General features: G+C 37.8%; 1 protein-coding gene across 12 annotated transcripts in view; it reads right to left on the bottom strand.

The window, feature by feature from the left end:
* The window catches only part of LCOR (ligand dependent nuclear receptor corepressor), a 109,555-nt gene that overhangs the window by 25,380 nt on the left and 61,759 nt on the right, over nt 1-22,416 (bottom strand). For 6 of the 12 annotated variants that reach the window (XM_070752895.1, XM_070752894.1, XM_070752892.1 and 3 more), the window contains one exon: nt 17,710-21,260. The exons of the other annotated variants lie outside the window; for them this stretch is intronic. In XM_070752895.1, coding sequence (XP_070608996.1) covers nt 20,291-21,260 — 970 coding nt within the window. In that variant the 3' untranslated portion in view covers nt 17,710-20,290. Of the gene's footprint in view, nt 1-17,709; nt 21,261-22,416 lie in introns of those variants that run through there. 12 annotated transcript variants of the gene reach the window in all.

Genomic DNA, 22,416 nt, shown 5'->3' with positions numbered 1-22,416 from the left:
TGTGTGTGTGTGTGTGTGTGTGTATGTCTTGTTTTGTTTTATTATTAAAAATTAAAAAAATTAAAAAGGCAAAAAATATAAAGCTGCTTTATTTGATCAAAATAGATCAAATTTAAAATAGATATGTGATTATTGCTGGTAATTAATGGACTTTTTCTGGTTAGGGCTGTACCATGAATTTTTAAGGATTTGTTTATAGGTAAGAGATGACATATGGGAAGAAATCACTTGCTGTATTTTAAGAAGGATGATTAGTTACAATTGTGTATACTTATTGTAAATATTCTTTATTGCATATTCCATTTTTAATTTTTTTCTTTCAAATTGTAATGTTTAATAAAACTATTTTAAAAACTGCTTATATTAATTCTGTAAGCGATTTTTAATTTACTTTTTAAGTAAATTTTTAAGAAGGCAAACTGTGGAATTGAAAAGGACTTCTAAGTAAGGTCTTAGATAGAACTTAGACTTATATACCGCTTCACAGTGCTTTACAGCCCTCTCTAATCAGTTACAGAGTTTTAGTGATTTTGGAAAGAGGGCAGGCTGCCTGCAGTTAGCAGAAGTTGAAGCTGATCAATGTATCAAAAATACAGTGGTACCTCGTCTTACAAACTTAATTCGTTCCGTGATGAGGTTCGTAAGAAGAAAGGTTCGTAAGATGAAACAATGTTTCCCATAGGAATCAATGTAAAAGCGAATAATGCATGCAATCCCAAAATTCACCCCTTTTGCCTTCTTTCCGGCCGCATTCGTATCTTTGTTCTGGGGCGGGTGGAGGGGGGGGGAAGACAATGCAGGCTACTATGATGGAGCCTGGTTGGTGGATTGAAACGCGCGGGAAGCTGCCTGGCGGCTTATCAATGGCGGTGCTTCCACCCGAGAGAGAGGGGGGAGAGGGAGAGAAAGAGAGAGGGAGAGAAAGAGAGAGAGAGAAAGGCTGACTGCCTCTCCTTTGCAATGAGCCGTGCCAGCTCCTCCCCTCCGCCAAATTTGTCCGGAGAGGCGCCGCAATAACCCATTCCTGGACTCTACTGCTCTCAGTCAGGAGAAAGGGGTAAGTCATCTATGCAGTGCCAACTGTAAACAGGGATGGTTCTCCAGGATTGGAAGGGAAGAGAATCAAATAATTTTGTTTACTGTGAAGATTCAGATATTTCCTTAACAAGTTGCTGACTTTACTTTCATGGACACAGCTAATTCATTACCGCAAGTTAGATGTTTTAAGATTTTATTCTGCCTGTATCTAACCCAATTCAGATGTGTAATTCTCTCTCACCTAAATTCACATGCACCTGAGTAAACATTCATTCTGGAGTGTTCTGTTCTTCCCCTTTTACCATACAACATTTGAATCACCAGTTGTGACGCATCTAACAGCCTTCTTGTGGCTAATTGAAAAACATTATCATTCAGTCCATCCCTTTAAAACTAGAGGAGTTTTATCATGCTAAAACATTAACCCACGTACTGCTTCCTTTTCAAGGGCTTTGAACAATGGTCCAGCTAATTTTCATGCTCATCAAGGACACTGGGAGCTTTCCTATTTTCTCCCCTTAGGATAGTACAAACACCACTCACTGCCTTATAAGCCAGCTCCGTGGATAAAACCGTAACAGCATATAGCAGCTACAAAAACAAGTCATAAATAAGAATCTACAAGTAGCTAAATTCATAAAAAGCTTTAAGTAACAAAAACACCCACCTGCAAAATCTTCAACATTATTGCAGGATGACAATTTAAGCCTAAAGAGATCAAGCATCCTGTGCTCCAAAAGTGCCTATGTTAAGGCAATTCTGCTTAACATTTTGATTGATTACATGCCAGTTGGTGTTGACTCTTAGAAGCCATAGATAGATTCTCTTCAGAATGATCTTCAACATTAAGAATTGTGCCAGCAGTTTTTTAGTGTTTTAATAAAGTTGACAATTGAATCTCTTTAAATATTGAAACCCATAATACACTAGTGGAATACCCGTGCTTATGAAATTATGTGATCGGGCTTGAAAAAATTGACACTTGCAACTTGAAAATTAATGAGTAGTTACAATCGGACTCTCCTCTCTGTTTCTCTCCTCAGGCTTGCCCCACAGAAGCCTATACTCTCCTATCCTCCTTCTTTTCCTCAGGCTGGCCCCAATGATCCTCTCCTATCTCCTTCACTCCGCCAGGCTTGCCCCACAGTGGCATCTCCTATTTTATCCCCTTATCTCCTTCAGGCCTTCCCCACCGAGGCCTCTCCTCTCCCCTTCTCCTCCTCAGACCTGCCCCACAGTGGCATCTCCTACTTTATCCCCTTATCTCCTTCAGGCCTTCCCCACCGAGGCCTCTCCTCTCCCCTTCTCCTCCTCAGACCTGCCCCACAGTGGCATCTCCTACTTTATCCCCTTATCTCCTTCAGGCCTTCCCCACCGAGGCCTCTCCTCTCCCCTTCTCCTCCTCAGACCTGCCCCACAGTGGCATCTCCTACTTTATCCCCTTATCTCCTTCAGGCCTTCCCCACCGAGGCCTCTCCTCTCCCCTTCTCCTCCTCAGACCTGCCCCACAGTGGCATCTCCTATTTTATCCCCTTATCTCCTTCAGGCCTTCCCCACCGAAGCCTCTCCTCTCCCCTTCTCCTCCTCAGACCTGCCCCACAGTGACATCTCCTTTTTTATCCCCTTATCTCCTTCAGGCCTTCCCCACCGAGGCCTCTCCTCTCCCCTTCTCCTCCTCAGACCTGCCCCACAGTGGCATCTCCTACTTTATCCCCTTATCTCCTTCAGGCCTTCCCCACCGAGGCCTCTCCTCTCCCCTTCTCCTCCTCAGACCTGCCCCACAGTGGCATCTCCTATTTTATCCCCTTATCTCCTTCAGGCCTTCCCCACCGAGGCCTCTCGTCTCCCCTTCTCCTCCTCAGGACTGTCTCAAAGTGGCACCTCCTATTTTATCCCCTTCTCTCCCTCAGGCTCCTTTCCAAACTCCGAATGAACCACACACTGGCCACACTCAAGTGGCACTTGGAACAGAGTTATTTTCAGGTTTGGAGGGAGAGTAAAATGTCTCCTTAGCATCAGTGTGTTAATAATAATATAAAACATACCAATTTTATCGGGTTTAGCTTTTTAGAGATTATATTCAACTTCTTTTATTGCTTGTATCTTTTGGTATTGTATTATATTATGTTGTAAACCGCCCCGAGTCCTTCGGGATTGGGCAGCATAGAAGTCGAATAAATAAACAAACAAACAAACAATGATCTGATGGTCATTTTAAAAATTCCTTTCTAAATGAACACCTAGGCTTTACAGTTCTGGAGATTTCATGATGTCACGTGAATGGCATTTCACATATATATTCAACAAAAAATACTCAACAAAAATCATATACGCACACACACACACACACACACTATTATTAGGTCCCACAGAGTGGGTCTTCTCCGGGTCCCGTCAACTAAACAATGTCGCTTGGCAGGACCCAGGAGAAGAGCCTTCTCTGTGGTGGCCCCGGCCCTCTGGAACCAACTCCCCCCAGAGATTAGAATTGCCCCCACCCTCCTTGCCTTTCGTAAGCTTCTTAAAACCCCCCTCTGCCGCCAGGCATGGGGGAACTGAGATACTCTTTCCCTCTAGGCCTTTACAATTTTATGCATGCTATGTCTGTATGTATGTTTGGTTTTATAATAATGGTTTTTAACTGTTTTAATATTGGATTGTTATATGCTGTTTTTATTACTGTTGCTAGCCGCCCCGAGTCTACGGAGAGGGGTGGCATACAAATAAATAAATAAATAAACAAACAAACAAATAAAATATTAAGATATAGTGACATTTATGGTTGGTTTCCAAATATTTCATTATCACACTAGGTAACATCTTCAGAGGAGTTTAGGGAATGTCAGTGTTCTTTTGTTTATAAAGGCTTGAGGTAGGGGTGTGTCAAGTGGGGGTCTTGTGCTGGGTCAGCTGTGAGTCATCAGTTTGTTTTGTGATGGGTATTCAGATGGGTCGTGATAAGGGAATTATGTCAGGTCACAATCATTGGGAGGTGAACTGCTGGTGTGAGAGTTGCGGGGATTGTTTGAGGGCTATCTGTGGTTGGCTGGGCAGTTGATTTGGATTCTGAGGGGTTTGTAAGCTGGTTGTAGGACAATGAGTCTGTTGATGGAATTGCTTGTGGAGTGCCAGAGTTCAATAAACTCACAAGCATGGGGGGTGGTACCTATTTTTATGTTGTTCCAATTGAACTGGTGGATTAATGTCGATGAGATTAGGGATTTAGGATCATGGCGTTTGACTATCAATTGGTATTCACGGATCCTGGTTTTTAACTGACATGATCTTTTGTCCCACGTAGAATTACTTGCAATGGTTACCATAGATTTTGTAGATTACTATTTTGTAGATTATTATTTATTTATTTATTTATTTGTTCGTTCGTTCATTCATTCATTCATTCATTCAATTTTTATGCCACCCTTCTCCTTAGACTCAGGGCGGCTTACAACATATTAGCAATAGCACTTTTTAACAGAGCCAGCATATTGCCCCCACAATCCGGGTCCTCATTTTACCCACCTCGGAAGGATGGAAGGCTGAGTCAACCTTGAGCTGGTAATGAGATTTGAACCGCTGTCCTACAGATCTACAGTCAGCTTCAGTGGCCTGCAGTACTGCACTCTACCTGCTGCGCCACCCCGGCTCATTACATTATTACATTATTTCTTTCATCATTCTGTATTTTGTCTTTGGTTCCGGATAATTCCTGATGAAGTATGGCTGTGGGTTTGTGGGCTGTTATTCCTAGGAAGCTCACATGGAACATTCCATTTCCCCTTATCTACTAGTCTGCAAAACCAGAAACATTGGGGAACTCTGTTCTTTACTTTCAACCTGATTTGTAGGGTCAGGCAACGATGACAAGGTTCAGGTCCCCTTTATAAATAATGCCACTGAAAAGATCTAGGAAAACTTTTAATCACAGGACCTGTTCTCTGGTACATTATCCCTTTTTGACCCCAGACTTTACTATATTCAAATCATTCTGAAAACCTAGTTGGCTTTTTTTCTTGTTATTTTGGGGAGTTATTGTGTTATTTCTGCTTTAATTGTTTTTATCACATGCCATCCAGATTGGCAGTTATGAATTTCTAAAGCAAATAAAAATATACAATTGCAAGTAGAGTGTAGAGATTACTTTTTCAAAATTCACAGCCAGAATTCTGACAATTATAGTTTTAACAAATTGAGGACGCCAGATTGAGAAGGGTTGATATGTGAACACTTAATCTAGACTGATGTATTCATTTAAATATCCCTGTATCAAATACAACTGCTAACAGTGCAACGGATCCACTTATGAAATTAAAACAACAACAACCAAAAAAAAAAAAAGAGTCAATGGCATCTGTGGGCCAATAGTTGAGCTTTCTAAATTATTTCAGAAAATGCACAGTGTAAGAATTGTTTTGAGAAGTAGTGTCATTTGCTACTAATTAAATTCAACGATAATATTTATTTGCAGTAATTAAACTTAACACTTGTTCAAAAAATAATGTCTTAGTATATAATTGAAATAAAGCTCCCAGAAGGCACCATAAGTACAACACTCCTTATTCAACTGATAATTGAAGAGTAAGTCCTTCAGAAGAAGCCTTGACTTAACACCTGTATTATGTTGGAAGAAATATGCAGAGATCCCACTGCAATGCAGTGCATAAAAATGATTCTATAAGTAGCACATTAGAGTTGGGAGGAGGGAAAATGAAGTTGTATCTTTAATAACTACATCTTCTATTACTTATCTCCCACCCCACCCCCTCTTTCTCTCATATGCAATTATGAAGGCTTATGAGATATATCAGTGAAATATACATTAACTATTGTTGAAATGCACTGTGTTTAGTAGAAAAATATCTGGAATAGTTAGACATAACAGTTGGAATTTGTTAATACCTAGAACTGTCTCAAAGATAGGAGCTATTGTGCAAAAAGCAAGAAGCGTAAAAACTTGCAATAATTACATTATTAGGGTTTACTCTTCAGGGAAACTATATTTGTTAACAGGTTATTAGGTTAGCTAATACCAATATTAATATTGCATTCAATAGCATATAAATTATAAAAGAAAAATGGCTACTATCCCTATTATGCTTCTAACAGTACTACTATTCCTCACTCAGAATTTACTAATCAAATCATATGGAGCAGGAAATTAAATCTTTTCAAAATTCGATGGGAATCTGTACCTAAGTAAAAAGTGTTCAGAATTAAAAACATCAAGAGTTTTAACAGCACCTGAAAGAAAGGAACTAAAAATAAAAGAAAATGCTTTGGGGAAAGAAACTAATTCAAAACTCTTATTTCATTGGGGGAGAATGGTTCCAATATTTATTGATTCACAGGGTGGTCAAAAATATGTTTCTACACAGACTGATAAATGTAATAGAAAGGATGAGAATTATGAAGATTTCATCCTCTTAATTAATCCTCTTGCTGCATATATGTTCTTTTGATTCTATATGTTTGAACACAAGCAGCGTAACAAACACACCGTAATTATTATTTGAACAAGTAATCTCTACCAGGGATTGGAGGACTGTATCTGGTTCATTAAAGTTTTGATTATGCTCCCGTAGCACATGATTACTTGTTTAATCTTCAGTCTATGAATGGGCATCTAGGAAATCCTGGCTTTTCTATAATGGGTGTACAAATTTAAGCATATTTTTCTGCTAAGATTTATATTTCTTCTGCAGTAGAGTTTGATAAAAAATACAAAAACTCCCTACGGTATCACAATATAATTGATAGGCCTCAAAACTTCAGTTAAGATTGATTACCCAGAATGTTCCAGAAGCAAGAGATTCAATTAAAAAGTGGTACAGGATGTTTCCATAAAATACTAAGTAGAAATATTCTTGGTTATGTAAGACAGTTCCCAATTTGAACTGAACTTTCTATGTATCATCACCTATTGCAGTAATGGCGAACCTTTTTCCCCTTGGGTGCCAAAAGCATGTGCACTATCATATACAGTGATCCCTCGATTTTCGCGATCTCGTTCTTCGCAAAACGCTATATCGCGATTTTTCCCACCCGATGACGTCACTCTCTTCCTTCCTCATCTTTCTTTCTCTCTCTCTTTCTCTCTCTTGCTTCTTCCTCTCTCACACTCTCTTCCTCCCTCTCTCATCTCTTTCTTTCCTTCTCTCTCTTTCTTTATCTCTCCCCCTCTTGCTGGTGGGTGGCAGGTGGCGGGCGGGCGGGCGAGCGGGGGCATCAGCGAGGAAGACCCAGGGAAGGTTCCTTCGGCTGCCCAGCAGCTGATCTACTCGGCAGCGCGGTAGCAGCGAGGAGCCGAATCGGGGTTTCCCCTTTGCGTGGGCGGCGGGGAAACCCCGATCTTCGTCTGCTCGCTGCTGTTGCGCTACCGAGCAGATCAGCTGCTGGGCGGCGGAAGGAACCTTCCCTGGGTCTTCCCCGCCACCCACGCAAACTCCACCATCTGCGCATGCGCGGCCATGAAAAAAAGGGCGCGCATGCGCAGATGGTGTTTTTACTTCCGCAATCCTACATCGCGAAAAATCGATTATCGCAAGGGGTCTTGGAACGGAACCCTCGCGATAATCGAGGGATCACTGTACACAAGAGTACCCATATCCATAATTCAATGCCTGGGAAGGGCAAAAATGGTCTCCCCAGGGCCTCTGGAGACCCAAGTCTTCTGGAGACCAGAAATGCCCCATTTCCTGACTTCCGGTGGGCCCAGTAGACTTCCCTGGGAAGGGCAAAAACACCCTATCCCGCTGCTCCTAGAGTTCCTCTGGAAGCCAAAACTGCCCTCCCAGAACCTCCGTGTGAGCCTAAAATCAGCTGGCTGGCATGCATATGCATGTTGGAGCTAATGGCAATGGCTCACGTGCCATCAGATATAGCTCCACGTGCCACCTGTGGCACTTGTGCCATAGGTTTGCCATCACTGCCCTATTGTGATTTTATGATGTTCCTGGTTCGTAAAAGTTCCTAAATCATTTCCAAGGAGTAGCGTTAATATGGTTTCACCTCCTAGACTGCTTACAAACCATACAAGCTTTATATATAGCCACTTCCAAGCACAGAAAATGAACTGTGAAATCTTTCTATCTAGACTAGAATATGCACAATCAAGATGCCCTCATTAAAGTATGTGAGATAAAAGAAAACAGATTATTGAAGAAATACTGTGCATACATTTATACTGGCATCACAATCGCTAATTTCAGCCCAATGTTAGTTTTTGTTTGTTTTTTCAAACTACCTAACAGAAAATCATTCTTGATCAATGGCCCTGCTCACTAGAGCTTGTTACATTCTCAGACATAGGCTTCAGTCAGATCCTCCATGCTGGAGAGAAAGTACTGACTGCTGATTGGCTAGAGCTAGACGGTCTGGCAGCTCCCTATAAAAGGGCTGGCTGTCAAACAGAGCCTTTGCTGGGTTGTAAATAGTTGTCACATAAAGAGCTGTTGTCTTGAAGCCACTTCTGTCTCCGCTTCCATTCACCGTATCTAACAGGTCACTTTCAAACATGAATTCAAATTTAAGAAAATGTCTATGTTTCACTTTATTTTATCACAGTTTTATTCAATATTGCAGTTATCTATTTAAATAAATAAAGCAGAACATAGTCTCAAAAAGCTATTATTTTCAGCAAACGATGGGAACTATGAAGATAATTGGTATTGTAGTAAATATACTAAATGTAGATATGGAAGAGACCAGTGATATATACCTCTCTCCCTCTCTGCTACTGCATTAAAGATTAGAAACATAGAAACATAGAAGTCTGAAGGCAGAAAAAGACCTCATGGTCCATCTAGTCTGCCCTTATACTATTTCCTGTATTTTATCTTACGATGGATATATGTTTATCCCAGGCATGTTTAAATTCAGTTACTGTGGATTTACCAACCGCGTCTGCTGGAAGTTTGTTCCAAGGATTTTCTACTCTTTCAGTGAAATAATATTTTCTCATGTTACTTTTGATCTTTCCCCCAACTAACTTCAGATTGTGCCCCCTTGTTCTTGTGTTCACTTTCCTATTAAAAACACTTCCCTCCTGGACCTTATTTAACCCTTTAACATATTTAAATGTTTCGATCATGTCCCCCCTTTTCCTTCTGTCCTCCAGACTATACATATTGAGTTCATTAAGTCTTTCCTGATACGTTTTATGCTTAAGACCTTCCACCATTCTTGTAGCCCGTCTTTGGACCCGTTAATTTTGTCAATATCTTTTTGTAGGTGAGGTCTCCAGAAAGCCTCTTAAAAAGCATTTACCTGAAGTTGCAAACTTCTGTGGCACCCTAATGATGCTAAATTCTGGATATTAAAATAAATTGTAGTTTAATTCTCTAAAAATCATACTGAATTCCTTATCTGGCAGGGATGTTATTTAGCTGGTTCAGCCTGATTCCTGTGAACCAGTTATAGGGCATTTGGGAGGTAGCAATTCTGATAGCAATCCAGCATCCAAGGAAATGGTATGGAAAGAAAAACTGATTGCATTTAAATAGACTGCAGATTATGTAACTTTTTAAGTGGCTTGTGCTTAATTAGGGTAAAAAGACAGCAAGACAACCCTTCCAAAGGCACCTGGCAACACGCCCCCTAAAATGCAAGGTCCAGGCCATCCTCCTGCCATAGTTTGTTCCATTCCTTTCTTGAACAAGAACTGCTTGTTGTGTAATATAGACTACCATATTTTTAGGAGTATAAGACGCACCTTTCCCTCCTAAAAGAGGGTGGAAATGTCAGTGCATCTTATACACTAACTACAGCCATTTTTGGCCTGCCGAAGCTCCGTCCCCGCATCCCATTTAAATGAAAAAATGTGCCCGTTTTTCACAAAAATGGGATGCGCAAAGGGTTTGGGAGGCCTGCAGTGTTCTGGGGAAGGCAAAAACACCATTTTTCAATTGGTGAAAAGTGGGCAATGTTTTCTAAAAACAGCAATTTTGCATACCTCCAGCCCCCAGGAGCACTCTGTAGGCATCCCAAACCCTCTGAACACCCCATTTTTGCAAAAAAATAAAAATAAAAATGATTAAATACTGTATAGGCCTTCCCCCCCCCCCACCCCAAAAAACGGGGCCATTTTTGCAATTTCCAGCCCCCAGGAGCACTCTGCAAGTCTCCCAAACCCTCTGCACATCCCATTATTGCAAAAAATGGGTCAAAAATGGAGTGATTCCCCCCAAAATGGAGGCATTTTTTGCCTTCTCCGGCCCCCAGGAGCACTCTGCAGCCTTCCCAAACCTTGTGTGCCCTGATTCTTGTGAACCAGTTGTAGGGTATTTGGGAGGCCACAATTCTGATAGCAATCCAGCATCCAAGGAAATGGTGTGCCCCGTTTTTTGATAAAAAACAGGTAAAAATGGGTTTAGTTTTTGCAAAAAAAAAAAGGGAGCGCAGAAGGTCTGAAAGGCTTGCAGAGTGTTCCCATGGGCCAGGGAGGACAAACACTTTCCCCCCTTACTTACCTCTTTAAAATGGCTCTTATACACCAGTGCATCTTATAGTCCAAATATATGTCTGTTTTATGGGATATCTCCCCCCCCAATACTCCCCCCAATGTTTGTGAGCATACTCTTGCCATTAAAAAAGATAGGAAAATATAATCATTTGGGGGGTTTTCTATTGCTATAGCATTTTGTATGAGAATAATAGTCTCTGGCTGCCTATGAACATGAACCCAGATCCACTTGTTTTAACAAGATATTTTATATTATTCATAAATTAAATGAGAATTGAACATTGTGTTAAAAACTCTATGCCAGAGATAATAAAGTTATATATACCTAACTTGAGAACTGTGCAAGCTGCCAAAATGAGACATGTATGATTATATAAATAATATGACATTATTGGATGAATATAGTGAATCACCCTGTAAGAAGAACGGAATTAAAAAGATGTTTTAGAAAGAGCAAGAATTTTATTTTTAAAATGTACCAGATTATACTTTATTCTTGTCTTGCATATAAACACAGGATTGTTGCAAATATAATTCTAATTCTGAGCACAATGATTAATAAATATTCTATTTGATTTCAGGGGTATATTTCTGATACGATGAGATAGCTATAAATTCATCCATTATTTTCATCTAATGATAATTCCTTCTGAACATAATCGCATATCCTGACGTTTGAGATTTATCACATCTAGAGATCCTGGAAATTCTCACAATACTACAATATACACCAATATTTCATTGCACTGAAAGAATATTCAGAAGAAATGATGTAAATGAAAATGATAGACAATTTTGTGGTTCCTCATCAAATATTATTTATAATCCAAATTCTTCTTTGAGGGAAGAATTATATTCAGTCAATTCATGTAAGACCCCGTTTCTAAAACCAATAAACATTTTGCTGCAAGAGCAGATATTTGCATTCATAGGCATCTGTTTGACTTTTCAAATACATTTGTGGCTTCAGCTCGTTGAAGCACATCAATCTACTTCAATATTCCATTAAGACAAATACATCATGAAAAGCATTATCATTATTATTTAAAAAAAACAGTTTAGAAAGCAGTACTTTAAAACGTTCAGGTTTTCACAACAAAATTTATTAGAAGAATAGTGGTTCTGAAAAGTCTGGCATCCAGTGAAAACTACCATACATATTACAGCTGGGAATGTGTTTCCAAAATGACATGTCCAAATACAATAGGGTTGTTTAACCCTTATACATGCACAATAGAATCAGCATTTTGACATACAATGGAGAGAGAGAGAGAGAAAGAGAGAGAGAGAGAGAGAACCACATGAATTAAAATTTTATAAGTACTTACTTATCACATATATTAAGACACAGCTTATTAAGTCCAGTCAAAAAAATCAGAACTGCATTAAAAATTAAATGTAGTGCAATCAAACCAAAAACCTTAATTTGTGATCATAAGTGCTCTACTACATAAAATGTTGATCATAACAAGGAACAAAAAAAGTTCAAATCACACAGTACAAAAAATCTGTAAATAAATACAAGCTACAGTACAAGAGAAATATTAACTTATACAATTCCGTCAAACTGTAAACAGTATATTGAAATGAGGTCCATAGATTAAAAAGGGGGTTCCTGCTTTATTTTTCCATGACACTTATACTTTTAGAGGTCTGTAAAAATGCCATTTTCCCATATTTTACATACAAAGTAAAGTGTAAAAGCATCAAATAATAATACAGAAGCATCATTAGTGTATAGTTCAGTGAAATTGATGCCAGTACAAGCAGTTGTAATTATGCTAATATGTTACTCACACCAATTTTAATGTTCACCAATAGACCCATTATTAGAGCTGTGAAATGCCAATACATTCATGATCCATGCACGGCAACTAAAGGTGAAGCATCTGAAAAGGACTACAATTTGGAAATGATCATACGTTTCCACAATATAGGTGCTCCTGCTGATTATTTGAAAAATTTACACACTTGCCATATTACAACAACTTTGGCAGAAGGGTTACTAACAAACTCGAGCATGTCTGACCCATTGGCTTCCATCACAGTGGCCAGTGCACAGAATTCCTAGAGACATTGCATAACTAGAATGTAGAGGTCAGACATCCAAGGGCCAGTGCTCAAGTTTAGAAGTACCTAAGATGAAGGAGAAACCACAGCTAGACTGAGAAGCTGCCCCTGCTTTATATATACAGAGGCAAGTAGGAATGTATTTGACATTAGCTGTGCTGGCTTGGTAGTGGCATTTTTAAATATTTAAGATTACATATATAATATATATGTATATACCATAATACACATACTATATATAGAAATTTCTTACAATACATAATTATCAGGAACCCCCCCTGCGATCTTGCTCAGTAGTAATAACTGAATATACAGAATGCCACTACGTGTCTGAGGCACTGCGTGCTGGAGAGTAATATGCAGCTTTAAAATCCGTTTGGCTGAGTTATACCTGGATACCTGAACTGAGTTTAAATTGACATTCATCAAGAATGTGCTATTAGCACATTAAAAAAAAGCAAAAACAAAAAAACCCCACGAATCACTGCTAGGTTTAAGAATAGTGTACAAGTACCTGAATTGAATGAGGGTAGTGTGTAAACTGTCCCTGAGGGTTTTCAAACAGTGTGTGTACAAGCTGGAATCCTAAGCACATTAGTTTAAAACTTACACTGTGGACTGATAAAATACCAACATTTGACGATTGAGTGGAGGTTAGAAAGTTATGAGCAAACACTCAAAGCATATTTATACATGTTTAAGCAGTAGTTAGCTACTGTAAACAAAAGTCCCATAGATCTCTACTCCGAATGGGACTGAAGAGAAGTTGCCATCTGTCAGTTTTTTTTTCTTTGAGGCTAGGGCACATGACAGCCGTCACCGACCCTCTTTCCGACAACTAAATGTAAGATGCACCTAATTACAGACTAGCAATTCAAGGTTAGATTTCAATATATTTTGTCTATAGCATATTATAAAATCCCTTAAAATCACTAATGCTGGTATGCTACTCTAGCTTGTGTTTTTAAAATTCTCCCTTCATTTAAGAAATATGCCATTCAACAAGTTAACGGCATAACAAATATACCATCCAACTACTTAAACATTAAGATCCATTTTCAGTCCTCTGATGTAAAAGCATGTCAGTAAATTTATATTAAAATTTACATGGTAAAAAGGCTTGAAATTCAATCAAAGATTCTAAATACTGCTCATTCCCTGAAGATACAAAGGAGAAAAATCCCTACCCATTTCCCTAGTGATATATTCTCAAACCAAATTCCACACAATGCTCTAAAATTATTCTTCATTTAGGAAACTTAACTTAGTCTCCCACATTTAGACTCCAAATTTTAAAGCCCTAAATGGCCTTTAAAATAGTCTATTGAAATGTAAAGTATCAGACATGTATGCCTACAAGTTTCCTGAATATAATATAACTGAGTTATTTATCATCAATAGAAATCATCTGACCTAAAAGCAATAAATCTTTTGCGGACTGAAACTCTTAACAGTACCTTAGACTTGAAGACCAGATAAATTAAGACTAGTTGTAATAATAAAAGTGCTGAAGGTCCTTTTCCTGCTTTTCTTTTTCTTATTTTTAAAAATCTGATTAGACAGGTATATTAATGAACTGTAAAGATTAATAGATATTTTTATAAAAACGGTGAAATTCTGTTAAATGTAGCACCAAATGTGAGGTACATTAGAGACTGAGGCGGCACACCCATAACTGCAGAACGGGAGAAGAAATATATCCATCAAGACTTTTTATAAACTTGTAACTTTCGGTTAGTTTTTTTCTTATCAAGGATTCTTAGTACTAATATGAGAAAGATATTGGAATCTTAGAAAAATAATTAAAGGGAGTGTAATGAGCAGGTTGGTAAATTCTTGAAAAAAATATAATGAGTGCTTTCAGGACATAATCCAATTAGAATATTTCTGTCCTATCAAGAATGCTACTGATATACAAAAGGTATAAAAGCCAGTTATTCATCAGAGAACGCATGCAATGGCTAATATTTTCTTAATATAGTATCTTGAGTATGGATCTTCTGCCTACATAATATCTGCCAATGAAAGGAAGTAAAAGTATGTCTCTTACTTCTTTTCAATTATAATTGCATAATTCTACATTTAGCAGAAACTTATTCATTTATGAAATTTCCGCTCACTGCTAGATATTCTATGATGTATTATCTAAAAAACAACCAAAAGTTCTAAATCCAAGAGCTGCATAATCAACTCTTTTAATTCCATTACTTTTAGCTCCAAAGATCACTTCTGATTTAGTGATGATTCCTGATCAACTCACATTCTTTCCTATGAAAAATTATCCTAATTCATAGGATAATTATGATAATATCAAATTATTAGATAGTCAAATGTAAGGTGTTAGAATAATTGATACTGCTACTGCATTGTCCTCTTTTGTGATAGAAAGAAGCTAAAAATTTGTTGGTAGGGTGAATGATAGAAAACAATTATCATGTCTCCAGTGAACCAGAATCTCAGCTGCTGAACTAATTTCTTTTCATTTCTTAAACTGCTTAGAAGCTACCTGTATTTCACAAGTTAATTTGGGAAACCAACAACAAAATAATTTACCAATTATTCACCTATCTTATTACCCAGCAATTTTGTCCTATTAAGAAAATACAGTATTCCCTCGATTTTCGCGGGTTCAAACTTTGCGAAATGTCTATACCATGGTTTTTCAAAAATATTAATTAAAAAATACTTTGCGGGGGTTTTCCCTATACCACAGTTTTTCCCGCCCGATGACGTCATATGTCATTGCCAAACTTTCATCTGCCTTTAATAATTTTTAAAAATAAACTTTAATAAATAAACATGGTGAGTAATAATCTAAATGGTTGCTAAGGGAATGGAAAATTGTTAAGGGAAGTGTTAAGGGAAGGCTTGTGATACTGTTCATAGCCAAAAATAGTGTATTTACTTCCGCATCTCTACTTCGCGGAAATTTGACTTTCGCGGGCAGTCTTGGAATGCATCCCCAGCGAAAATCGAGGGAACACTGTACTTCTGTAGAGATACTCTATTGTTAAAAGACATGTATGTTATTAACCTGTTGTTTATTTACTGAAAAATAAAATAGTAAGTGTGGATCGAAAATATATGACTATCTCTATCAAATGTAAAATATGAAGAAGCATGGCAGAGTTTCTAAACAAAGTCTGACAATAAGTAGACAAATGCAAGTATCAAAATAAGCAGTCAGCAAATTTAAGTTATCAAAAGGAAAGGGAGGGAGGGAGATAGGGAGGAGAGAAAGAGGAAGAGAGAGAGCAGAAATCTTTTGAAAGTACAAGGAAGAAAGCAAAAGAGGTCTTATCTCAATTGTTTACATTACAAACTGTTCTTTTGAAGGCTGCCTAAATGTTTCAGGCAATCTTGTTTTAGCACATTAATCTCTTCACCTTTGAACTGAAGGAGATGACTTAAATTTTTACAGCTCTAGCAAAGTGCTTCTGAATAGGAGAAGAGAATGGTAAATGTGCTTCCCCATCTGCCCGTGTGCCATAACTCTTTCCACCTCTAAAAAACTCACAATATTTATAAGCATTTAATCCAAAATGCATTGGAGTAAAAACTGTGACTAAATATTGTATCTATTTAAAATCAAGTTCCCTCAACTGCCTATACTTGATAATATTTAAAATCAACTATTACAAAGAAAACAATCTCATACTGCTCTCCTTTTTAAACGTCATATTCTGAAATTAATATTAGAAGTTATTTGGATTTGTTTTAAAACATAGTTAAGAATATATACAACCTAGGTTTTTCGTTAGGCAGTTGTTAGCAGCCTTGGAATTCGCAAGAAATATTTTTTATTCTTGGTGCATTTGGAGGGATGCAAGTTTGGATCTTTAAATGCTCCTACTTAGTCAATTTGGGGATTATTTCACTTGGATAATTAAAAGAAAGACCAAATCCTATAACTTGAATTCTTGATAACTACAGTATAGTGAAAAGACCTGGAGCACTAGAAATGAGGTCCTAAAATAGCTGATAGATATTGGTCATCAGATCTCCAGATTTTTCAGGAAATGACTTTTATATTTTACAGATCCAAGTAAAAAACTGGTACATTTTCTACACACAGGGCTTGTTCCACACAACTGTACAATAATTAATTAACTCCACACTTGTACCCCTACAACACTAAGCCTTAGTCATCTGTATAACCTGCTGCAGCAAAAGGTCACCAACCAACATCTAAAATTCCAGTACAATAGAAAACTTGATTTTAAACATTTTTTACACACACACATACTCACATTCTCTCTCTCTCTCAAATCCACACACACAGTCATTAGTCTTCTGGGCTGGTAGTAGAAGGAAAACTCACCCTTCATATACTGTCTTTAAGAGCAGAGACTGCCATAAATGATGTTCACAGTTTATTTCTGTTGTGCAGGTGCAAACAACACCATCAACAGATATGCCATATCTCTACAAAAAATCTGGTTCTAGGTTTAACATACATGATAAAAATGCCCCAATTTTCCTCCTAGAGACTCAACTTCTGAAGCATTGCACTTGGCTGTTCCTTAACCTGCCATTAGAATCAGCAAGGAAAACAAGGCAAATATTTCTTGCAAAATTTTATAAGAACGTCCAGTTATTAGAAATGGGAGGAAACAAAGATTTACTTACAAAGACAGTAGCAAACCACATTTTCCCACTTCAACCTATGATCAGTTGGGATTTTGGTCATGCAAATGTCTGTTCAGCAGAAAATTGAACATGGGTAAACACTGATTCCATTTTTTCTACAGGCGAAATGCTCCCAAATACTACTCAAAGCTAAACCAAAGGCGCCTATTAGAGCAGTCTGGCTTTAATGGACCACTTAGGGATCTAAAGCAAGATACAGCCACAGGATGAACCACCTTGGAAAAAACAAGAAAGATGAAATCTTATAACAAAGGTTTAACATTAAAAAGGTGCACCTGAATATTACGACTAAGTTTACAAAACCTACAATAAGATAAAATATAGATATATTTATATCTTTTGAATATTCAGCAGCGTTTTGTTTATTTTTGAGAGGCTTCTGAAATTTTAAAAAGGGACAACTAATTTTAAACATGCTTCACAAAACAATAATGGCTATTTTATATTGCAATTACCAAAGTAATGCAATTAGTGCTTTAAAAATAACCTACTTTTTCTTTTCTTTTTCTTTTCTTTTTAAAAACAGAGACCTTTTGAGGAAATATGGTTGTTCCAAAGCTTCTGGGTTTTTTTTTTACCTGAATAGAAAGTGATCACAGATAATAAGTGTTACATTTCAAAGCTTTGTAGATAAGAATCTTACAATCTTCAGGTCCCAGGACTTAAATCTGAGAAAATTGTTTGGTTGTTTAATTCATTTTCTAACCAAAGCAATAAGAATACACAACTATCACTATCTATTTACAGTTCTCAACTATGGTCTGAAATGACATACAATTAGTTCTCTTCTAAACTGCAGCATTAAAGGGTAGGCACACCATTTTTCTGCTGCACGATTGTCATCCACTTAATGATACAAATTGAAAATATTAAGTAAGCAAAATGAGCACACCAAATACAATAACAGATTTTACGGAACTCAATTCATACATCACTTAAATAAAAACAGTCACAAAAGGTTAAACCTCAGACAGCTAAAGTCTATGCAAGTGTTACACTTCTAGCTTGCAGCAACCCCTCTCCCACACTTTCAATAGCAGATGAAATCACAAATTTAAAACAGTGCATTTTTATTGCAATCTCCAGTGAAACTGGATTATATTGCAGAGTTTCTATACTACTACAGGGCTTTAAACAGATGTCTGTACTGAGATGGCATCTAGAACAACTAAGAACTCTGCTTTTTGAGTATGGAAATACATTAAGCAATTTAAAAAAAAGTACATTAACAGTAGTACAAAGCATATATGGGCTAGAAGCCCATTCTCTCTCAAGAATGAGAAGTGCATATTTAACATGACAGCAATGGTGTGCCTAACCTCTGCTTGCCAGCAATCCACTGTATCCAGTCAACAAATCAAGAAGGCCCACAATTAATTGCCCCAAATTCAAGCAGCAGTCCTGGGGTTACTTAGGCCATCTTCCTATGAATCATAGCATCCACTTTCAGTCATCAGGACAAAAACTAACCATGAACAGTGCTTCATGTCATCTTACATACCAATCCCATTGCCTCTTTTGGTTGTGCAAAGCAGAATGGAGTCCTAACAATCTTTTGCACAGCTATGATCAAACTGTCTCTCTACCTGAAGAACCATTAAGTCTAATTCAGTGAAGCTGCAGATCCAGAAAGCTTTACTTAAAGCTTAAAATATAAGGATGAAAAGATGCTAACTAAAAAGGCTGAACTGTGGATTAGGAGTGCTTCAGATGATCTACCTATGCGTGTGCTACTCCACTATTAAATCAATAGTGGATTAAAAACAAAAAACAAAATGTCAGGAGATGCAAGAACATTTCCTGTTACTGGCAACTTTAGTATTTAAAAAGGAAACACCCATTGGGTGTTCAACCCTGACAGCATTATAGCGATATAAGATGCTCAGCCTAAACCAGACCAGAATGATCTGATCATAGGTTTTATTAAAATTTGTAAAAATTTCTTCCCTGAACATTATAACATAGATCCTTCATTTATACAACTATTTAATCAGACTACTGAGGTTGTAGTATTTAGAAATTAGTGAATTTACGAGGGTTTTTGTTTGTTTGCCCAAGAATATAGTAAACTGTTATATGTATTTCTGACCCCCAGAAAGGTATGTTTTAACTAATTGTTGGAAACACACAGTCTAGTGAACTCAGGATCAAATCTATTAAAAGCATATTGGTCACAAAAAACCATATTCTTGTTAAAATGAGGAATACCCTAGTGTATCATTCAGTGTACCCTGATTCTCCTAGAATACAAGGAGTTTGTTGAGATAAGGCTACATCCTCAAGCAGGCAAGTCTAACCCTCACCTTTATAAAAGAATGAATAAAATTACAATGAAAATAGTGTTTCAAAGAAATTAACCAAAGCATTTTGCAGGTAGTGTACGTATGTAAAGATTCCCCTGTCCCATTCCCACCCACCTCACCAGGTGAGCACTAAGCAGATTGCAAACAATTTTAAAAAACCTTCCCAAATTTAAAACAAAATGGTTAGATCCAATAATAAAGCAGCCCCAAATATCTGAATTCCAACTGACCAATTGTTATTTTAAAAAATTCTTTCCAACCAAAATTCTTTCCAACTCGGATGGATCCAAGGGAAATAAAACAGAAAATCTAAGTATAATCCAATAAACCAGTTTTGTTTTAAAAGTCTGGTATTAAGAGCTTAAGAAAGGGATTATTATTATTATTATTTAAAAGGCCATATGAAAAAAGCAAACCCAGTAAAAGAACTGAAAGTCCATGCAGGCTCAAGAGGCAAGCAGTCCACTTCCATGTCTGCATTTTTTGTGAGGTAACTCAATTCTCTATAAAATATTAGAGAAACATGCAAAAGGCCAAAAAACAAAACAAAACAAAACACAAAAGGCTCTAAGCCATACTGAGCCAGAAAATTTACAAATATGCAACATTCAGAGCACCCTTTTCCCGTGCCCTCACAAGTCTCTGCTGAATTGCAATGGAACATGTTCTGCACCCGGTGACTGAAGAGGAGTTAGGTACACACAGCTGGAGTTGAACAATGCCATAGTGCTCACCCAGTTTATAATGTAATTGGCACTCTACAACATCCCTAATCATCCTTAGACTCATTTGCACTGTGTGCTGCCTCTCCCTGGGGATCTATCTCAAGCTTTACAGAGACATCCTGCCCCTCCGAACGCATTAATTTCATTTTTTTCTTTGGAGGGTTTTTCAAAGTGCCCAGCCTCTCTTTCACTTTATACTCCAGGGTGCTGTGGGGGATCCCATAAATACTCTGAGCTTTGGAAACGCTCATTTTCCCATTCATCACCACAGAAATCGCTTCCTCCAATATCTCACTGTTGTATTGTCTGTATCTGCCTCTTTTCTTCCGAGGTTGCTTAGAGCCAGGATCACCCTCCTGATCAGAGGTGGAATATGGCTGTCCAGAGGTAGATTGCTCAGCATCTGAGCCCCAGGAATCTGGTCCAGGATCCAGCAAGCTCCTCCTATTTTGTTTCGGAAGGATAGCCCTTAACTTTTTACTAAGCGCGCTCTCCGTTTGTGAACCCATCACCAAAGAGCTATAGCTATACTGGTCACCAGAACGGGATTCCCATGAAAGGTCCATGCCTCGAACTTGTGGTATCTTTAAATCCACAGGAGTTGAATGGCTCATGTCCTTTTTCCCATCCTGTTTAGTTTGAAGTGCCATTTTTTGAAAAGCAGTGTTTTCTGTAAGAAAAGGAAGGTCACTGATGTTGTGGAGTGCACCATTTCCCCTGAATTTCATTTGGGTAAAGTTGAATTCGTAGTGTGGTTTTGCCCAAGAAGCCTCCCTGGATAGTATCATGTGCTGTCCGTGATTCTGCAACCCAGACGGCCCATGGCTGGCAGCGGTGGCATGCTGGTTTCTGCTCAGCAGTTCTTCACTTATCTGCAGTGATCGAGCCAATGGAACTTTGAGAGATGTGGAGTGGCCAGACCCTTCCCTCGTTCCATCCTGCCAGCTTCTTGGGGGTACCCCATCACCACTCCGAAGTCCCTCTGCATGGTGCTGGCTGGGTCTCCCAGGTCGCCTAATTGGATGGAAGGAAACTGATGTGAGCAGGACTTGCACAGGTAGGGAGGAATGGGTGAGGGGGCCACTCCTTTATTAGAAGGCCTTGCTTGGGTAACATCACTTTTGTGGTTTTATAATTTTTTTTTAAGTCTCAGCAGTCAGTTTTTTAAAATGTTCAAAAAAACAAAGAGAAGCTTTTTGGGCAAAGAAAAATGAAACCTGTCAGCTGGTCTTTGGTTGGGTTCACAAAATCTTGGAGCAGAAAAGACTTCGCGCAAGTGTCTGAAAATAGCATCTTGATTATATATTAGAAAGGAATAAACAGCAGAGTCTATTCACGACTGTATTACTAGTGTGACGTTACCACTAAACAAGTACAGTAATAAAAGAGTAAGCCAAGTGACAAATTGTAGCAAGTTCAACACACACTCATACACAACAGCCATCTGCACTTTTTAGAAAAAGTGAAAACAATATGGATTCACACTATACATGCTAATAACTGCTGCTGCATCAAATCTATTCAGCAGAACTCAATTTTTTCTTTCCATTAACACACGAAAATAATGAAGAGCTCACAAATTTAGTACTAATGTCCAGACTACATTTATTTTTAAAAATTCATATCATGAGTTACAAAACCTCGTTTTTTTTCTTTATGCCAAGTCATGAAGAAACAGTTTATATTTCAAAACTACAGTATTCAGCAGTCTATACAACTTCCAACTTTACTAATTCAACAGATTTGGAATTATTCTATTGTAATTTTATCCAGTTTAATCAGACTATTAAAAACCTATAAATTATTTACAATGTATTCTAATAAATAGTCCCCCCAAATTTACACTTACACATTCCTCTTTGTTTTTTCTACTAGGACAATCATAATGCAAGTTTTCCCATTTTACAACTAGAAAGATTTAAGAGCCCGGAATGGACAAAACATATTTTAAAAGTTTTTAGGGATTCTAATCCTTTAGGCCTGTTTTCAATATTAGAATCCAAATTTAACATTTTGTTTTGATAACAGATGTTAATTGGTGTTATTCATTGTTTCTGAACAAAACAGCCCTGGTATTTATATTTCTGATAACACATGCGGAATATTTCTACTAGTCTGGTAACAGTGAACCATTGTCCAGGAAACATTAATTAAGAAGACAAATGTTCAA

Source organism: Erythrolamprus reginae, chromosome 5, assembly GCF_031021105.1.
Source record: "Erythrolamprus reginae isolate rEryReg1 chromosome 5, rEryReg1.hap1, whole genome shotgun sequence".
Lineage (NCBI taxonomy): Eukaryota > Metazoa > Chordata > Lepidosauria > Squamata > Dipsadidae > Erythrolamprus > Erythrolamprus reginae.
This window is presented reverse-complemented; position numbering and strand designations above follow the sequence as displayed.